Source organism: Pogona vitticeps, chromosome 2, assembly GCF_051106095.1.
Source record: "Pogona vitticeps strain Pit_001003342236 chromosome 2, PviZW2.1, whole genome shotgun sequence".
Classification (NCBI taxonomy): Eukaryota; Metazoa; Chordata; class Lepidosauria; order Squamata; family Agamidae; genus Pogona; species Pogona vitticeps.
The window spans coordinates 297,119,979-297,138,723 of NC_135784.1; the positions used below are offsets into that span (position 1 = coordinate 297,119,979).

The 18,745-nt window shown below is 44.8% G+C and overlaps 1 protein-coding gene across 1 annotated transcript in view; it reads left to right on the forward strand.

The window, feature by feature from the left end:
• The first annotated feature begins 2,140 nt into the window (after positions 1-2,140).
• Positions 2,141-18,745, forward strand: part of FECH (ferrochelatase) — a 35,965-nt gene continuing 19,360 nt past the window's right edge. The window contains exons 1-6 of the mRNA XM_020778275.3: positions 2,141-2,414; positions 5,995-6,112; positions 7,490-7,609; positions 9,234-9,382; positions 15,708-15,842; positions 17,027-17,133. Coding sequence (XP_020633934.3) covers positions 2,351-2,414; positions 5,995-6,112; positions 7,490-7,609; positions 9,234-9,382; positions 15,708-15,842; positions 17,027-17,133 — 693 coding nt within the window. The 5' untranslated portion in view covers positions 2,141-2,350. The remainder of the gene's footprint in view (positions 2,415-5,994; positions 6,113-7,489; positions 7,610-9,233; positions 9,383-15,707; positions 15,843-17,026; positions 17,134-18,745) is intronic.

The following is an 18,745-nucleotide window of genomic DNA, read 5'->3' on the forward strand; positions in this document are numbered from 1 at the left end:
AATGCATTGATTTTATTTCAATTATATTTTCTCCTTTTATTTCTGTACATAGGTATTGACAATAATCGTGTCAAGTCAATTCAGAGTTACCGCGACCATTTCCAGGGTTTTCCAGGTAGAGGATGCTCAGAAGTGGCTTACTGTTCCCTTCTTCTGGGGGTGCCCTGGGACTGCACAGCTTGCCCAAGGCTACCCAGGCTGGCTCTTCTCCCGGGAGGACCTGAACTCCCAACCTCTGGCTGTGCAGGCAGATCCCTAACCCATTGAGCCTATCCAGCCAGCTACAGTTGTGTTCAAAATTATTCAACCCCCACTGAAATTGAATGTTTTGGCCATTTTGACATTGATTTTGATCATTCAGTCATCTTGCTTACATTTACATGAAAGAGGCACTTGTAGGTCAGAGAAATATAACCTTAAGTTTATAATGAAATAACCACAAATGTCTTTTCTGTGCTCACATCATTATTAGTTTTTATTCAACCCCCAAGTGACATTCAATCTTAGTACTTAGTACAACATCCTTTTACACTTATAACAGCTTTTAAACGTGAAGCATAGCTTGACACAAGTGTCTTGCAGCGATCTACGGGTATCTTCGCCCATTCTTCATGGGCAAAAGCCTCCAGTTCAGTCAAATTCTTAGGCTTGCGCACTGCAACTGCTTTCTTTAAGTTCCACCAGAGGTTCTCAATCGGATTTAAGTCTGGTGACTGCGATGGCCACTCCAAAATGTTCCAGCCTTTCCTCTGCAACCATGCTCTAGTGGACTTGGAGGTATGCTTGGGATCATTGTCCTGTTGAAAGGTCCAACGTCTCCCAAGCCTCAGGTGTGTGACGGACTGCATCACATTTTCATCCAATATCTCCTGGTACTGAAGAGAATTCATGGTACCTTGTACACGCTGAAGCTTCCCTGTACCTGCAGAAGCAAAACAGCCCCAAAGCATTATTGACCCTCCGCCATGCTTCACAGTAGGCAAGGTGTTCTTTTCGTCATATGCCTTGTTCTTCCTCCTCCAAACATAGCGTTGATCCATGGGCCCAAACAGTTCTAATTTTGTTTCATCAGTCCACAGAACACTATCCCACAACTTTTGTGGTTTGCCCACATGACTATAGTCGACTGCATACTGCAGTCGACTCTTCTTATTCTTGGGAGACAGCAAGGGGGTGCGCCTGGGGGTTCTGGCATGGAGACCTTCATTACGCAGTGTGCGCCTTATTGTCTGAGCTGAAACTTCTATACCCACATCTGACAAATCTTTTTTCTGTTCCTCAGCAGTCACACGGGGACTTTTCACCACTCTACGCTTTAGGTAGCGCACAGCAGTCGAAGTCAGCATCTTCTTTCTTCCACGACCAGGTAGCATTTCAACAGTGCCCTTTGCCTTGAATTTGCGAATGATGCTTCCTATGGTGTCTCTTGGTATGTTTAACTTCTTTGCAATCTTCTTATAGCCATTGCCCTTCCTGTGAAGACAAATCACCTCTTCTCTTGTCTTCCTGGACCATTCTCTTGACTTCACCATGTTTGTAACCACACCAGTAAATGTCTAGAAGGAGCTGAGTATCACAGTCATTTTAAAGCTGCCTAATTGGTGCTTGTTATGCTTGATTGGTGCTCGGTGACATCCACAGGTGTTTTCAATACCTGATCGAAAACACCTGAATGAACCTCTCTTCTTCAGAGTGGTAGTCTTTAAGGGGTTGAATAATTGTGGCAATGAAGAAACCACAAAAGAAACATTTACTACTGTATTACATAAACAATTGATGTTATTTTAGTTGCATTTGGTTCTTTAAAACGTCCTTGTAGGATTTCATTCTGAATACAATTCCAAATGTACACTATAGTCCCTAAACCTCTTTACAGCATTGGGGGTTGAATAATTTTGAACACAACTGTACATATACAAAGAGGATGCCGGTTTATATAAAATTGCATATGCACACACATTAGCAAATACTGTACAGTTTTACATAAACCAGCATCCTCTTTTGACCTCTTTCTCTGGCGAGCTTTACACGCCCACCCTCAATAGCAGGCGAGTCCTTCGGCCACTTGGGTCCCACTATTCACACGTGACTCGCCTGCCTTTTGTCAGAAACGAGAAAGAGGCGTTTCCCCTGCTTCCCTTCCTCCGGGGCTTGCCTTTTCTCTCTCTCCTCGGCCCGCCCTCCTTCGCTTGGCCCAGCCCAGCGAACGTGTGGATGGGAGATGCTAGCAAGTGATTCGTTAGTTAAAAAAAAATAACACACACCCCCAAGCGTGGCAAGGGATGCGACGAGCGGGGTGGGTGAACCAGAGCAAGGAACTCCTCCACGCGGGTTGCGGCCGAGTGAGGGAATGCATTTAGTTTGCACCAACATGGCGGCTGCCTTCCGAGCTGCCAGCCGAGCCTGGCACCCATGTAAGTGAGTCGGCGGCGGCGTCTTTGCAAACAGCCTGGCTGTGCAACGAACTCTCTGGCGGGGAGGGCGTCTTGCTTTACCCCCCCCACCTCCTCTTGCCTCGGGTTTGGGAACTGGGCAGCATGGAGCCCCCTCTTAAAACGCTGGGCTGGCTGGCTTGCTCCCTCCTTGCCTGTCGGGTGTAACGGAGGCTGGGGTGCAATCCGGTTTGGCTCCGCTTTCTCTCCCACCCCTTCCAGCCTCGTGTACGTCGTGGTGGGAGATGCCCTTTCTAGTTGTTGGGGGAAGGTGGTGGTGGTGGTGGAGGCATATTTTGTGGGGTGCAGGGAGAAGAAACGGAGTTATGCAAACTGCAGTTTCCAAACGCATCTACCCGACTTCGCTTATGTAAGCATTTTTTTTGGCATGGATGCCAGAAAACACGGAAGCTGCCTTTGCAAATATGATTATTCTGCACAACTCCCCCCCCCCCTGCGGGATCAAGTCGCCTTTGAGGGTGGGGGGGCTTTTAAGAACTGAGTAGCACACGTCTGCTTTGAAAACGTTTTCAGCCCCCCTTTCGTAGATCCAAGCCGCCAAGGCTAGGGTTGAGTAAATCGAGGGGTTTTGCTCCTCCACGCCCCCTCCGACCGACCAGAGTAGACCTGCTAGTTCACGTTACACGCTTGTTTGCGGTCGGTGGTTGTTCCTGTTGCAATCGCCGGGACCTTGTTATACAACGTGTTTGTTGCGGGCGAGACTTTCCATAAAGAAGTTAAGCACCGTCACTCCAAGGCTTGTATCCCGCGTGCAAATGAGGGGGTCCCCAGCGGTGCTGAGAGAATTGCCCATCTGGTTATGGGTGAGAAATGTAGACATGATCTGCTTCCAGGGAGTAATTTCCAGAGCCTGAAAAAGTTACTGGTTAGGACTGCGACTCAAGCTTGCATGCAAGTGACCCTCTAGAAAGCCTGTCCACCCTGCCCAGTCATAGCAGCTTATGGTTACTCAACTGGTGTACTGTACTTGTGAGTTTTCTTGAGCTGTGAATACGAAAATGTAAAACCTCAGTTGTATGCCCTCAGATCCCTGCCAGTTTAGACCATCTGATTAATAACCTCCATCTTGGTCTGCTTAAGTATTGCAAAATAAAGACCATGGCCTCCTTTATGGAATCAGTCTATCTCATGTCATGGCTTCCTGTTTTGCTATGGCCTTATTATCTAGCTATTTATTGTCTTTTTCACTAAGTCTTCTCAGAATATCCTCCAGCTTAATCAGTTTAGCTTCTAGTGAATTAGGCTAGACTTGATTTAATAGTAATAATTGTATTCTGTCAAGTCAGTTCTGTCTTGGCAGTGACCCATTCTAGAGTGTTCTACGACTCTGTAGCTTGCCCAAGACTACACAGGCTGACTCTTCTCTTGGGTAGCATAGTGGGGAATTGAACTCCTTGTTGTTGTTGTTAAGTCGTGCCCGACTCTTCATGGACCAGAGCACGCCAGGCCCTCCTTTCTTCCACTGCCTCCCGGAGTTGGGTCAAATTCATGTTGGTCACTTCGATCACACTGTCCAACCATCTCGTCCTCTGTCATCCCCTTCTCCTCTTGCCTTCATGCTTTCCCAACATCAGGGTCTTTTCCAGGGAATCTTTTCTTCTCATGAGATGGCCAAAGTACAGTATTGGAGCCTCAGCTTCAGGATCTGTCCTTCCAGTGAGCACTCAGGGTAGATTTCCTTCAAAATGGATAGTTTTGTTGTATTTGCATTCCAGGGGACTCTCAAGAGTCTCATCCAGCACCACAATTCAAAAGCATCAATTCTTCGGCGGTCAGCCTTCTTTATGGTCCAGCTCTCACTTCCATACATCGCTACTGGAAAAACCATAGCTTTGACCTTGCGGACCTTTGTCAGCAAGGTGATGTCTCTGCTTTTTAAGATGCTGTCTAGGTTTGTCATTGCTTTGAACTCCTTAGGTAAAGGTTCCCCTTGACATTTTAGTCCAGTCGTGTCTGACTCTAGGGCTTGGTGTTCACTGAGCTATTTAGCCAGCTTCACTTATCTAGAACTCACTTACTTTATTTGTTTTTCTGGCATTCCATACCACGTAAAGTCTCCAGCACCCAACTTTGAATAAATCCATTTTCCCCCATCAGCTTTCTTTACTGTGTAGTCTTCATTGTGCATAGTAATCCAGAATACCATAGTATGGATGATCTTGACTTTAGTCTTCAGTGACCTATGTCTCTTTAAAGTACCGTATTGCTTAACTGAAGTTTCAAACTTCTTCAGATTACTTGGCTGTATTCTATATTTAGATTTGGGCTCAAATCAAGGTATAGCAACGTGAGCCCGAAAAACCCACAACAACTGATTTTTGTTTTGTTTTTTACAGTTCGTCTGTGGTTCTTTTTCTTTTCTGTAAGTAATGTTCAACTGTAATTTTGTTTCCCCTTTATTAGTAATGATTTAATTCAGTGCTGTTTTCTGTACCATCTGAATATCTTACATTATTGATGTTTCTCCCACCAGTTTTCTCTCATCCTTTCGCTGAGCCTAAGTCTGCTTTTTGAGTAGGTTCTGCACATAAATTGGATGATAAATAGCACACTTGCCTGATACCTTTTTCCAACTAGAAACCATTCTGTGCCTCCACATTATGTCCGAATAGTAGCCTCTTGTCCATAGTGTACGTTACACATTAGAATAAATAAGGGTCGTGGCACAGCCGTTTCTTTTACAACTTTCTGTAACTTTTCATGTGAAAAGCATTGCTGTAATCTGTAAAGTACAAAGCATTCTGTAGTCTATAAAGTGCTAATCTGAAACTTCTTGTGATGCTAGGGTAATACCAATATGTATCATCATCCCATTTCTTAAAATGCTTTTTCTTAAAAAGAAGCTAGGCATCCTGCAGGGTTCACATGCAAAAAGTTAAAACAATCGTGTAATATAAAGCAGCACCTTATCTAAAGAACAGATTACAGAGGAATCAGTCTAAATCCAATATTTTAAGTAAAATTAAAGTAAGCATAAGAACAGTGTAACTGTTTATTATGCTTTCAGGGTTTTTTTAAAAAATAAAGTTCACGATTGCAGGTTCCTTGTCAGGTTGTTGAATGAGCTATGGAATATCAACTGTTTGTTCTAAAAAATAAATTAAGAATATGATTTTCTGTTGTGTTTATGTTCTGATTAAAATTGAAGCAATATACTTACATATGCCAGTTTTTAATGGAAGTGCTATAGTTGAGGGGGTACTTTTTGTGTTCTGCACACACAACATTTCAGTTTTAAGCCATGGTAGACCAAAGGAATGTGTGCTGCCAGATGCCCTTGGACATCAGTTCCCATCAGCCCCAGCCGGCATGGTCAGTGGTGAGGGCTGATGGGAGTTGTAATCCAGCTGGATCTTAAGGGCTGCATGCTCTTCAGACCAGTCATGTAGGCAGTATGGAGCTGAGCTGCATCAATCATGGTAGTATAATGCAGCTTCTTATGTATTTCCCTATAAATAAAATATTTATTTTCAGAAATTAAAGTTCCCAGTTTGGTAATACAGAACCTGTTGTTTGTTGTGTTTTTCTTTGCTCTGTACAGTTGCAAGAAGCAACACCTGTGGTCAGCTGAGAGCCCAGTTGCCGTGGAGATGTCAGTCAACAGCAGCGGCGGCGGTCGAGGTGAAGAAGACAAAGCCTCAGGTTCAACCTGAAAAAAGGTGGGATAGCACCGTGTGTAAGAATTGATGGACGTTCTATCTATAGCTGTAACTTAAACTTTTATTATTTAGTGGCATGCTTGTTCTCCATGGATGACCAAGAAATCCAATCTATGCAGGTGAGATCTGGATGAATTATTTATTTATTTAACTTATATGCCGCCCACACTACCCGAAGGTCTCTGGGCGGCTTACAGCATTTAAAATACAATAAAAAGGCAAAATAAAAGGGCAAAATAATTAAAATGCAATTAAAATATATATTCTAAAAATTGCCATCAGACATACAGCTGATATTATTTCAGTTAAAAGCCATTTGAAACAGGAAGGTTTTGACCTGGCGCCGAAATGTCATCAGCATCGGCGCCAGACGAATCTCAGTCGGGAGGGCATTCCATAGTCTGGGGGCAGCTGCCGAAAAGGCCCTTTCTCTACAAGCCCTCCCTCTTATCTCCTTAAGGGATGGCTCTTTCGAAAGGGTCCCCTGGTTAGATCTTAACTGCCGGGTATGTTCATATGGAAGGAGGCAGTCCTTCAGGTATCCAGGGCCCAAGCCGTTTAGGGCTTTATATGTCAAAACAAGCACTTTGAATTGGGCTCGGGCAGCAACTGGTAACCAATGTAAATTAAACAGAATCGGCTTGATGTGATCTCTAGCAGCTCCACCACTCACCAGCCGCGCAGCTCGATTCTGGACCAGTTGCAGTCGCCGGACCGTCTTCAAAGGCAGCCCCACGTAGTCTCCTTTCTTTGCCTGCGCTGCTCAGATTCACTTCGCTTCCTCCACCGTCTTCGGCAGGACTTCATCCTGGTCTGTTCAGAGCCTAGCAGCCTGTTTAATCTACTGTATTTTTCGCTCCATAAGACGCACCTTTCCATAAGACGCACCATTTTTTTAGGAGAAGAAAACAGGAAAATATAATCTGTTTTCTTCACTCCATAAGACGCACAGACTTTCCACCCCCCCCTGTTTTGTGGGAAAAAAGTGCATCTTATGGTGCGAAAAATACGGTACTTTACGTGAATTTATGAGCTGGCCTCAGAAGAGAGGCCTTTGTCTGTGTCACGGGCAACATCCCCTGGCTACTAGTGTTCTGTCGGGCTGATAAGGAAAATGGTGCTCACGACTTATGTGGGCTTATTGCAAACCTGGTTAAGAGTCAAAACTGTGGAACAGAGAACAGGAACCTTCATCCAGTTTGCCTGCCAAGCCTGTGGTCTGCGCCTCTGAAGGAGCTGGCTGCAACATCTTGTGCTAAGTAAGACTTGTTAGTCTGTTAAGGTTTTTGCTGCAACACTAATGTGGCTACTTCCCTGGGAATCGAAAAATAATGTACTAAAACATTTAAACTTGTGTTCTCTTTCTCATATTCACAGGAAGCCCAAAACAGGCATCTTGATGTTGAACATGGGAGGACCAGAGACTCTGGAAGATGTCCATGATTTCCTCCTCAGACTTTTCCTTGACAGAGACCTAATGACGCTTCCAGTCCAGAAGTAAGGAATACCTGGAATATATCCCATGGGTAGCAGAAGCCATGATGAATTGTTTTCTATTTATGCAGTACAGTCGTGCCCCGTTTAACAATTACCCCGTATAATGACGAATCTGCAATTGTGATGGCAAAACAATGTTTTAATGGTTTTTTTTCGCTTTGCGACGATCAGTTCCCTGCTTTGGGAACTGATACCTTGCATTATGACAATCAAAACAGCTAATTGTCGGGTTTTCAAAATGGCTGCCGGCTGCTCAAAATGGCTCCCCACTGTTTTTAGGAGGCATTTTTTGCTTAACAGGTACCTGAAAATGGCTGCTGTATGGAGGATCTTCGCTGGACGAGCAGGTATTCAGCCCATTGGAACACATTGAACAGTTTTCAATGCATTTCAATGGGCTTTTTTATTTTGCTTGACGGCGTTTTTGCTCTACAGCGATTTTGCTGGAATGAATTAACGTCGTCAAGCGAGGCACCACTGTTCTGTCTTATATTAATGTATTTAAAAAGTCTGGCATTGGCTTATCATTGGGTAGAGTGTGGCATCTACCTCAGGGAACAGAAACTGGTTGCATTATGGAAGGATAGCCAATATGGTGGTTATTTACTTGTTTTATGATAGGTTTAGCTACCAGGAAGCAGTATATCGGGGCAGAGATGTTCCAATTATTTATTTTTACTCCATCTCCCAGAATTTTCTGAGAATTCTTGGCGTTTCAGCCCACAGGTCTGCATCTACAGACATCTTCATTTTGCTCACCAGCAAAAAAAGCCTAGTCGCAAGGTCTACTGGATTCTTTGGGTTCATTTCCTGTCACTGTGCTGCCTGGGAGGAAGCTGCTCTTATGCTTCCTGGGGATCAGAGTCTTGTTGCCATTTTTAAGCTCTATAAAAAGTGCCTGCTGAAGAACTATCACACCTAAGAAGCACTGAAGCATCTTTCTCCCAGGCAGCATTGTGGCGGGAAAGGAAGGCATAGAATCTGATGGAGCGTTGGAAGGCTAGGCCTTTTTCCAGGCGAGCAAAAGGAAGAAACCTATGACGGTCTATGAACAGAAATTCCCAGAATTCTGACTGGAGAATTCTTGGAGAATCCTGCAAGTGGGTGTCCAAAAAACAAGAAACAAATGGCATATTCGTAATCTGGGATTTTCTGCCATAATAACTTAGTAAACCTTGGATGCTATGTACTTTGACTTCCAGAATGGTGGCAGCATCATTTACAGTTTAGTCTCCGGCAGCAAACATCTTTGGCTGGCCCATATCTTTTTCTGAATTGGATTGATCATCTAATTCTGTACATATAGTGACTGAGGCCTGATTTAAGCAGTACACTGAAGTAAATCCATTGTTGGTCCCCACTGGTGCAGCCTCATGAAAATCATGTTTGCTGCACATGAGTAACAAACACCATTCATGTTCGTGGCTCTGTCTCATTTGGGGCTCATTTTGAGATCTTTGGCTATAAGATGAGATAGAAATATTTTAGTTAGTTAATTAATTAATCAGATAATCTTGGGTCCAGCTCACTGTCTTTAGAGTTCTAAACTGGCTTAGAGTTCTAAGGGGGGAGAAGGTCGCAAGACGTGGCTTGGTGTCCTGACCGCTATCCCTCAATGTTTCAGTAAGCTGGCACCTTTCATTGCAAAGCGACGCACTCCTAAAATCCAGGAACAATATAGTCGGATTGGTGGAGGATCGCCAATTAAGAAATGGACGGCTACTCAGGGAGAAGGCATGGTGAAACTGCTGGACGAAATGTCTCCTCATTCTGGTATTTGAGACCTTTCTTGTTTGAACTTTCTTTCATGGTTGTTGTTCTCCTTCATGTTGTCGTTTTAGTAGAAGACTTGTTTTGGGTGTGGGTGCAGGCAAAGAGTTTAGTGTTCTGTGGAAGATACTAGCCTAAGCCAGTCTGGTTTTTATATTTCAGCTAGGAAGTTCTAGACCAAGGGTGGGCGATTTCAGAGTTTGAGGGCTGGATTTGTTATTCCATCTCGCTCTGAAGGCCATATTTTGTTGGGGAATGACAGCTGTCGGCCATTTTTTTGTTAAATAAATAAACAGGAAGGGTTCAGATAGCAACTTGTGGTTTTGTTTTGTTCTGGAGAGGGTTTGTGGGGGGGAGACAACCCTCCCCAGGTCCTGATGTAAAAACTGCTGAAATGGAAACACCCAACAGAGAAACTCCTAGGAGGACTAAGGGGTTCACAAAAATGCCTCTGGGCCCCCCACACTTGACCAGCCTTGGTCAAGGCCAAAACCTTCCATCTTAGCTGTAAATTCGTTACTGTTCAAACTGTGTTTAGGTGATCCCTTTAAGATCTGGCCAGAGTTTTCATTTGGATTGTTGATCTTACTTGCTGGGGGATTCTGGGAGTTGTAGTCAAAACTCTGCCTGATCTTGTCTTGTGATTGCTCTCATCCCAAAGAAAAGCCATCACCCGAGGCTTTCTTTCTTTATTGATGGCTTGCATGGATTCCATGGCTGTGTGGATCCACCCGCTATCAGCTTCAATTGAGGCTCCATGTTTCTTGGTCTTGTAATCAGCTGGTGCGATTTGTTGAAGTGGTATTTTCAGAATTTTAAAATGTCCTTTGTGAATGCAACTATAGATTTGTCTAGTTGAATCCTGTGTTCAGGAGCGTGAAACCTGCTGAAGTTCTCAAGCACAGGACCTGGTGAAGAGACTAGTCATGAAAGGCAACTTAAGAGATTATCTAGTCATAAGGGACTTGCCATAGTAAATCCATGGCGGCAGCATCTTTGATAGCTGTCTAACTGGGCTTTCTTCCCTTTTATCTGCCGCTGAGGTGGCCACCATACAACATACTGAAATGGAAAAATTTGGATGGAAACAAATGGATGCAGTTCCATTGAGCTGTAGAGCCGTCTCCTATTTTGTCCCTTGCATTCGCTAAGTAGAAATATAGTACAGTACATTTTGCTGTGTTTTGGACTTCCCATGAGATGTCTTTATTTACGAGATGGGGGAAAGGCTTCTATCATCAGCTCTCCCATCTAAAATAGCGCAGGAACAATGGTGAAATTAGTTCTGAAATACTCAAGGGCCCTTTTTGATTTTTTAAAAAAGCTTTATCCAGGGCACATTTTGCCAAGTGATGGGGAGCTACTGGCCCTCCTATGTTGAACTACATCCTCTCATAGGCCTCATAGGCATCCTTCAGTCTCGAGAGACTGTGGTAACATGCTCTGAATCGAGGAGTGTCCTCTCCAGAGCATGAAGCCCGGGTAAGGTAATATGGAGGATAGGCTGTTACCCAAGCAGCAGATCCCCCCTCTCCACATCGCTGAAATGGTCCAATGGAAAGGCAAGAGCCAATACAACTGGTTCCAGCAATGTCGCAGGAGTTGGCAGAACGACACATGCTGCCTTCGGGACTCCAGCTCCGGATTTTGCCTCGAGGTTAACTCCTGAAGCCTTTTCCATGAGTGGATATAGCCACAAGGCAGTGGAGGTTTGAAATTGGAGTTTTCCTTCTCCTGTTGAACTACAAATCCTAGCCAATATCATAAGTGGAAATGGATTATGAGAGTTGTTCCTGGTGTTGTAGCATCATATGTTCATGCCTGCATATTTACAATGTACATGAGGCACCACTTAGTATCTAGTCCAGTGGTTTCCACCCTTGGGTCCTCAGATGTTCTTGGACTGAAACCCCCAGAAGCCTTTGCCCCTCGCTGCCCTGGCCAGGGTTTTTTTTTTTTTGAGAGAGATTCAGACCACCTGGGGCCCAAGATGTTCTGGGAACCCCTGATCGAGTCAGTTTGGCTGGTGTGGGCTATTCCCCATCTTGTGCAGTTAAGCGGAGGAGCTGCCCTTGGCTCCACCTGATAGCTAGGAGGTTCTTCCTTTGAGTAAAGCCAAGCAGATAAGGAAGGCGTAACGGCTTGCCTGGCAATAACGCCCGCCACTCTGCACGCATGCTTCTGTGTGCATTCTGCTCAGTGCCTGTGACTTACAGAAGCATGTCAGAGCTGATTCAGATATCAAGGACTCGCAGGTGGTGATATTCTTCTGGAAAATAAAATGCTAGATTGTCAGATAAGGGGTTCAACTAGGCTGAAACCTGCTATCTTTGTGCACAGGGAATTTTCAGCACTGGGAGGATTCTGTCAGACAGAGAGCGTGGGGTGGGGTGGGGGGACAGGAGAGATTCTGAAGCAACTAGCCTAAGACAGTGCTTCTGTTCATTGCTCAGGTGGGTTTTGTTGGCCACAAAGAGAAGCAGAAGCGCGACTGAGGAGCCTCCTTTTTTGAACTTGAACATAAATGCACGGGGGACTTTTAATGTCTGGTGGAGCTGAACAAAGAACAGTCTGGTTAACATGCACAGATTATGCCCTCCTTCATTCATCACAGTCTCTAGTGAAGTGCAAAGGAGCCCACTCTAGATCAAACCCACCAACAGATCTTTGATACCGGTCCAAACATGATGCTTTTAAATTGAATCTTCTCTCATCATTGCTCTGGAAATGTGTGGTGCAAGCATTTGTGAATTGCTGGAATGGAACTTGCATCTCTATTGCTTTGACACGGGGAAGCCAAAGTGTGACAGATCTGAAGAATCAGTCTCAACAAGTCCCTTATTCTGCAGGCACATCATAGCCTTCTTAATAAAATTAGCCTCGTTGAGGGGCCGGGGACTCAGGAGCACGGAGTTAATGGTTTAGGGAGTGTTATCTCCTCTTGTCAGCCCTCATCACTCCCTCTTATTTTACAATGTGGTCTCCCAACTGAAAGCTGCCCTGTCACTATCTATTTGTACATCCTTTGCATCTTAACTTGGTCTCCCATTATGTCAGTGAGGCGTGTTCTACCATGGCTGCATGCTAATGTGTTTTGCTAGGGAGATATGCAGGGAAGCGAAGTTCAGACTCACACGTGTAAAACTTTGCCCCGCCCTAACATTAAACAAGAGATTGGGGTTCACCTCAGAGAGCAGATTTGAGGAAAGATAGCAAAGTGTTACTCAGCTTTAATATTTTATTTTAACTGCCACAAAGATCAGATGTCCTGCCTTAGATTTTGGAATTATTTGATTGGCCTTGAGTGTTTTGGATCTTGAATTGAGTGAGGCTGGATGTATTTGCTGCTCTGCCTCAGGCAGTGAAATGTCTTGGGCTGGCTTGAGTCCATCATGGGGGACATTTTCCTCCACTGGGAGATTTATTTTAGAACAGAATCATTTGCTTCTGTTTTTCTTTTCTGCAGGTCAATCTTGGTTTTGCTTTCATAGTTCATTGTCGGGGCCTTTTGTAATATTTTCCTTTTCCTCGCTCTTTTAAAGAGAAATGCAGCTCTTTCAAAGAAAAATACACAAACCAGACATTTGCCATTATGCATCAAAGCCCAAAGGTTCTATGGCGTAATGCAGCCAAATGAATTGGCTGTATTTAAATCTTAGTTTAGCTGAGCTGGCCACTGAAGTTGTTGTCTGTGGATAGATTTTTCTCAAATTATGTAAGTGAATGATAGTAAATGCTTAATTTCAGGGCCCTTTCCACACAGCCCTTCGGCATCCTTTCTAGGATCCAAAAGCAGAAATGTTGTGTTCCCCTTCCAGAACCTCCAGCGGCAGCATAAGTCATTATGACTGGGAGCCTCTAGGAGCCTGGTACCTGAATTTATCTAATCTTCCTTGAAAACATCTTCTTTGCTTTTCTACTCTGTGGCTGTTGCTGCTCCTAGATATTTATTTATTATTGCGTACTGTATTTGTTTGAGTGAGTGCAACATGACATACATTGTATTCGCGAAGGCTTTCACGGCCGGGATCTAATGGTTGTTGTGGGTTTTTCGGGCTGTTTGGCCGTGTTCTGAAGGTTGTTCTTCCTAACGTTTCGCTAGTCTCTGTGGCCGGCATCTTCAGAGGACAGGAGTTTTCATTCCTAATAGGAGCAGATCTTTTGTAAAGCAAAAGGATCTTAATGGAACAAGACCAAGTCATTCCCCAGATCCTTTGCATAATAGCAAAGGTTGCTTACAACAACACAAGGGTGCAAGGAACCCTGTGAGGGTTGCCATTAAAAATTCCAAGGAATCATGGAGCAGGGAAAGCGCCTGAAAAATCCACAACAACCATGGCATACATTCTTTTCCTGTTCCCGACATTTTCTTCTTAACAGCTCTTTGAAGTTGGCCAGTTTGAGAAAAAGTGACCAGTGCAGGGTCACCTAGTGACTTTCATGGTGAATGATTAAGACAGGCCCATCCATTCTTCCTCTATAACCCAGAATGGAACCTAGCTGGCTACTACAGAAGGGACTGTGGTCATGACTGGGGGTTCTATCCCAGGTAGCCTGCTCAAGGTTGACTCAGCCTTCTCTCCTTCTGAGGTCAGTGAAATAAATTTAAAATCAGCTGGCCATTCGAAAGACAGATTTCTCTTTACAGCCTCTGCTATCCCCAGCAAGCTTGTTATGACAAAAGTTTTTTTTTCCAGGTAGAATTATTTTGTCAGCTTACTTATAAGGCTGTAATGGAACTTCTTTTGCACTTGCTTGATAATTTTATTTTGGTAATTCTCACAGCAATCCTGTAAAAGTAGGCCAGGATTATGATTGTCCTGCTGTACATTTTGGTTAGGGTGAGGAAACATGATAATACAGTGGTCCGCCTGAGGATATCTATTGAGGGTAGTTCTTCAGATTAGTTCCTTGAATTGTATGCATTGTATCACATCAACAAAAGTAATCCCTACAGTGCAGCACAATTAAAAATAATCACATGATGTCAAGTTGATTGCAACTTAGGGTGACTCTTTCCAGGGTTTTTTTAAGGTATAGAATACTCACAAGTAGCTTACCATTTCTTTCTTCTGGGGCTGCTCTGGATTGTGCTGCTTGCCCAAAGCTACGTAGCCTGGCTGTTTTCCTGAGAGACACTGTTTCCCTGGGAGACGCCTCAAAATAAGATCCCACACCTTGTAGCTTGAAGCTCTGGATACTTCCAGTTCAAAGGATCACGTAGCTTGAAGCTTTGAAGAACTGCAACTGGAAAAGATAGACCTGGCCAGATACCTGAGCTTCATGATACCAGGTGGGGATAACATGATGGCACTCTTCCTCTCCTTTGGTGTACAAAATCCAATAAGCCTGCCATTTTGAATGTACGTATGCTATATAGTTATAGCAGCGTGAAGTCTGAGGAATCCTGAGGTTTGTCGTTTGAATGAAATACTTAGAATTGCATGCAAGAGAGCTTTAGCTGCATTCCTCTGAACTGCAAGAGAGAATTGTAAGCACCTTCATAAAGTACATGTTTCAACGATCCTTAGGAAAGCAAAGTGTGCTGCTAAAATACCCCAACATAATGCTTAAATCCCTCTCTGGGTGGTGTACAATTTATGGTGGCGCTGCAGGTTAAACCGCAGAAGCCTCTGTGCTGCAAGTTTGGAAGACCAGCAGTTGTAAGATCAAATCCACGCGACGGAGTGAGCGCCCGTCGCTTGTCCCAGCTCCTGCCAACCTAGCAGTTCGAAAGCATGTAAATGCGAGTAGATAAATAGGTACCACCGTGGTGGGAAGGTAACAGCGTTCTGTGTCTAGTCGCACTGACCATGTGACCACTGGGCCTCCTGTGAGTAGAGCCAGCCTGTGTAGCCTTGGGCAAGCAGCACAGTCCAAAAGAAGGAAATCATAAACCGCTTCTGAGTAGTCTCTTTCTGAAAAACCCTGAAAAGGGCTGCCATAAGTCATAATTGACTTGACAGCACCTGATTATTAGATCTGGCTGGATAGCTCAGTGAGTTAGAGGTTGGGAGTTTGATTCCCCTTTGTGTATCGCAGAAGAGCCAGCCTGTTTGGCCTTGGGCAAGCTGCACAGTCCCAGGAGGCCCTTGGAACCACTTCTGAATTTTCTCTGCCTGGAAAACCCTGGAAAGGGTCACCATAAATCAGAATTGAGTTGACAGCACACAGTTGTTATTAGGCATAGATAATTTCCATTACTATGGTTAGTGGATGTTCTGCACAATAAACAATAAGCGGAAAAAGACATGAGATCCTCTAACTTTCCCTCCCCTGCTTAATTCATAAATTGGCAGGTAACTCACCAGCTGACTTCTCCTTCCAGCCCCTCACAAGTATTACATTGGTTTCCGCTACGTCCATCCCCTGACGGAAGAAGCCATTGAAGAGATGGAGGAAGACGGGGTTGAGAGAGCCGTCGCTTTCACACAATATCCACAGTATAGTTGCTCCACCACAGGTAAGCATGTCTCGAAAAGACACTCATCGGCAGTTCCCAAATGTGCTTGTTGCTTAAAGCGAGGAGGGTGAACCCTGAGGCAGTTAATGCTGTGGTTCAAAGCCTGGAGTGAATGAAGTGATGGCAAAGAATCTGCCTATAGGTACGGCTGAAGTGTTTTTGCCGTCTCTGTTGAAAAGAAACACACTCCACTCTGCCCAGCTGGTATTAAGGGCCAGGCTAGCCTCTCATGACTAAAAACTAGGTATGTTTAGCTTAACGAAGAGAAGGCTGAGGGGAGAGATGATAGCAGTCTTCCAGTATCTGGAGGGTTGCCACAGGGAAGAGAGCATCGATTTATTCTCCATTGCGCCTGAGGGTAGGACAAGAACCAGTGGGTGGAAACTCATCCGAGGGAGATCCAACCTGGAAATAAGGTGGAATTTCCTGATGGTGAGAACCATTAAGCAGTGGAACAGCTTGCCTCCCGATGTTGTGGGTGCCCCATTGCTGGAGGTTTTCAAGAAAAGATTGGACAGCTATCTGTCTGGGATGGTATGAGGTCTGGGATTGTATGAGGTCTCCTGCCTTGGGCAGGGGGTTGGACTAGAAGACCTCCCAAGGTCCCTTCCAACCCTATGACGATTCTATAATTCAACACGTTCCTAGAATTAAAATTGTTCTGAACAAGTTCCTCTTGAGTTTTGACAGCTCACTTGACCAGTTTTGTCCATCTTCAGCCTGTGCTGCTGTTATTTTGGGGTACGAAGGGGTTATCACATGGAGTTCACAGGAAAGCCTAGGGCTCTGTCTTCTACTGATTCAGAGACCTTGTGACCCAGTATTGTTTGCACTTTCCCATTTTCAGTGTTTACACTTACCCATTCCCACTCTGTGACTTTAGGCTTCGGTCATCTCTTGACCAAGCTGACTGGGCTTAATAGGAGATTTTAGAGTGCAACATCCCAAGGGGACCATGTTGGGGGATGCTGGTGGATGCTTATGGGCAGCAGCTTCCAAGAAGTTGCAAGGGATTGATCCTGGGTAGACATGGGATATTTGTATTTGTCTCCCAGGGGAGCGAACAGCACCGTTGATGACCTGGATGCAATGGACTTCAGATAAAGCAGCCTTTCTTCTTGTCTTTCTGATCAGCTCAGTAGATCCACTTTCTGCAACCTTTTTTAAAAAAATTTGTATTCCAGGGAGCAGTTTAAATGCTATTTATCGGTACTACAGCACAAAAGGGGAGAAGCCCAAGATGAAGTGGAGCACAATTGACAGGTGGCCGACACATCCGCTTCTCATTCAGGTATGGAATCCCTGGGGGAAATCAAAGCCAGAAAAGGGGGTGTGTTGTGTGTGTGTGGCTTTTAAAATGTTTTCAAAATGAAGCGACTTGTAGGAGAGCCAAGGGAGACACGAAGTAGGCGAGTCTTCTCCCCCGGCACCTTCCGGACATGCAGCTCTGAGTACTCCCAATATCTCATGGCTGTCTGGCTGGAGATGATGGGGGCAGCACATTTGAAGTACATCAGATGGAGGAGGTTGGCTTAGGAGCTGGTATTGACACTTCCTCTTCAGTCTTGCTTTCAGGCAGCCCTCTGATTGTATCCTTTCTGCCATTCTATGTTAGTCAATGTAGAGAGAAAAACTTGATTTGAGTCTGGCTTGAATGTTGATTCATCCTGAGGACTAGTTAGGGATGTGAACTTAAGTCTCCCAAGTCTAAAGCCGCACTTTCTGTCCACTACGCTAAGGGTTTGGCCTGCCACCCTGTAGCCAACATGGTGCTGCTGTTTTTATCTCTGGTCAGGGTTTGGAAATAAGAGAGAAGGGGCTTTTTTAAAGGCCAGAAATCCCTTGCATTTGCAGCCAAGGAATCATCTTACCTGGTACTGAAGTCCTTGCAGCCTAGGAAGTTTCTCCGGGGAAGCTCCTCTCCCACGGCTGTAATGCCGCTTCTAAGAGTCTTCCCCAGGTGGGAGTGATCTGAGATGTTCTCTGATCTATACAAACTGGAAGGAGGTTTCAGCATGCCAGCTATGGGGAGAAGTCCAAGGAGTTCTGGTAGTCTCATTCTGTTTTTTTTTTTAAAGGCTTAAGACTACGGATCCTTAAACACAGCGATCATGAGACCTGGGAAGCTCCTTTGTGCAGTTAGACTATCTGTCCCACTCCCACCCACCCCCCCAATTGTCTACTCTGAAAAGCAGTGTCTCTTTTCAGGAACTCAGTTGGATGTCTTTTTCCATCCTTTCTCTTTGAGATGCCAAGGACTGACTTAACAAGGGAACGTCTGGCTACCAAGCAGTGTTCTTTGCTACTGAGGATGATCAGGGGACTGGAAACCAAGCCTTATGAGGAAAGACTGATGGGACTGGACCTGTTTAGCCTTGAGAAAAGAAGACTGAAGGGGAAATAGGAGAGCACTCTTCTCAAAGACTCGAACGGGAGTCAAACAGAGGAAGGGACAGGATCTGTTCTCAGTTATCCCAAAGTGAAGGACACTGAACAATAGGCTCAAGCTACAGGGAACCAGATTTAGGTTGAATAGCAGGGAAAATGTCTTTAACTGTTAGAGCAGTATGACAATGGAACCCATGACCTCAGGAGGTGATGAGCACTCGCATGATAGAGGCATTGAAGAGAAAATTGGACCACCCTCTGTTAGAGATCTGCTTTGATTTGGACTCCATGGCCTTGTAAGCCATTGTTCTGATTCTATGACCACAGCTTTGAAGAGTGGCTTTTTTGGGGGGTCTACACATTTCAGACTCTCTCAGCCCCCTCTGTCTTGCTGAGGCTCTTTCCTGAGACAAATTTGTTGTCAAGAAGTAAGCTGCATGGTATACCCGGTATTCAGTGTTCTTAAAAGGACTAATTTAGACCAGTGGTTCTTAAACTTGGGTTATTCAGGTGTT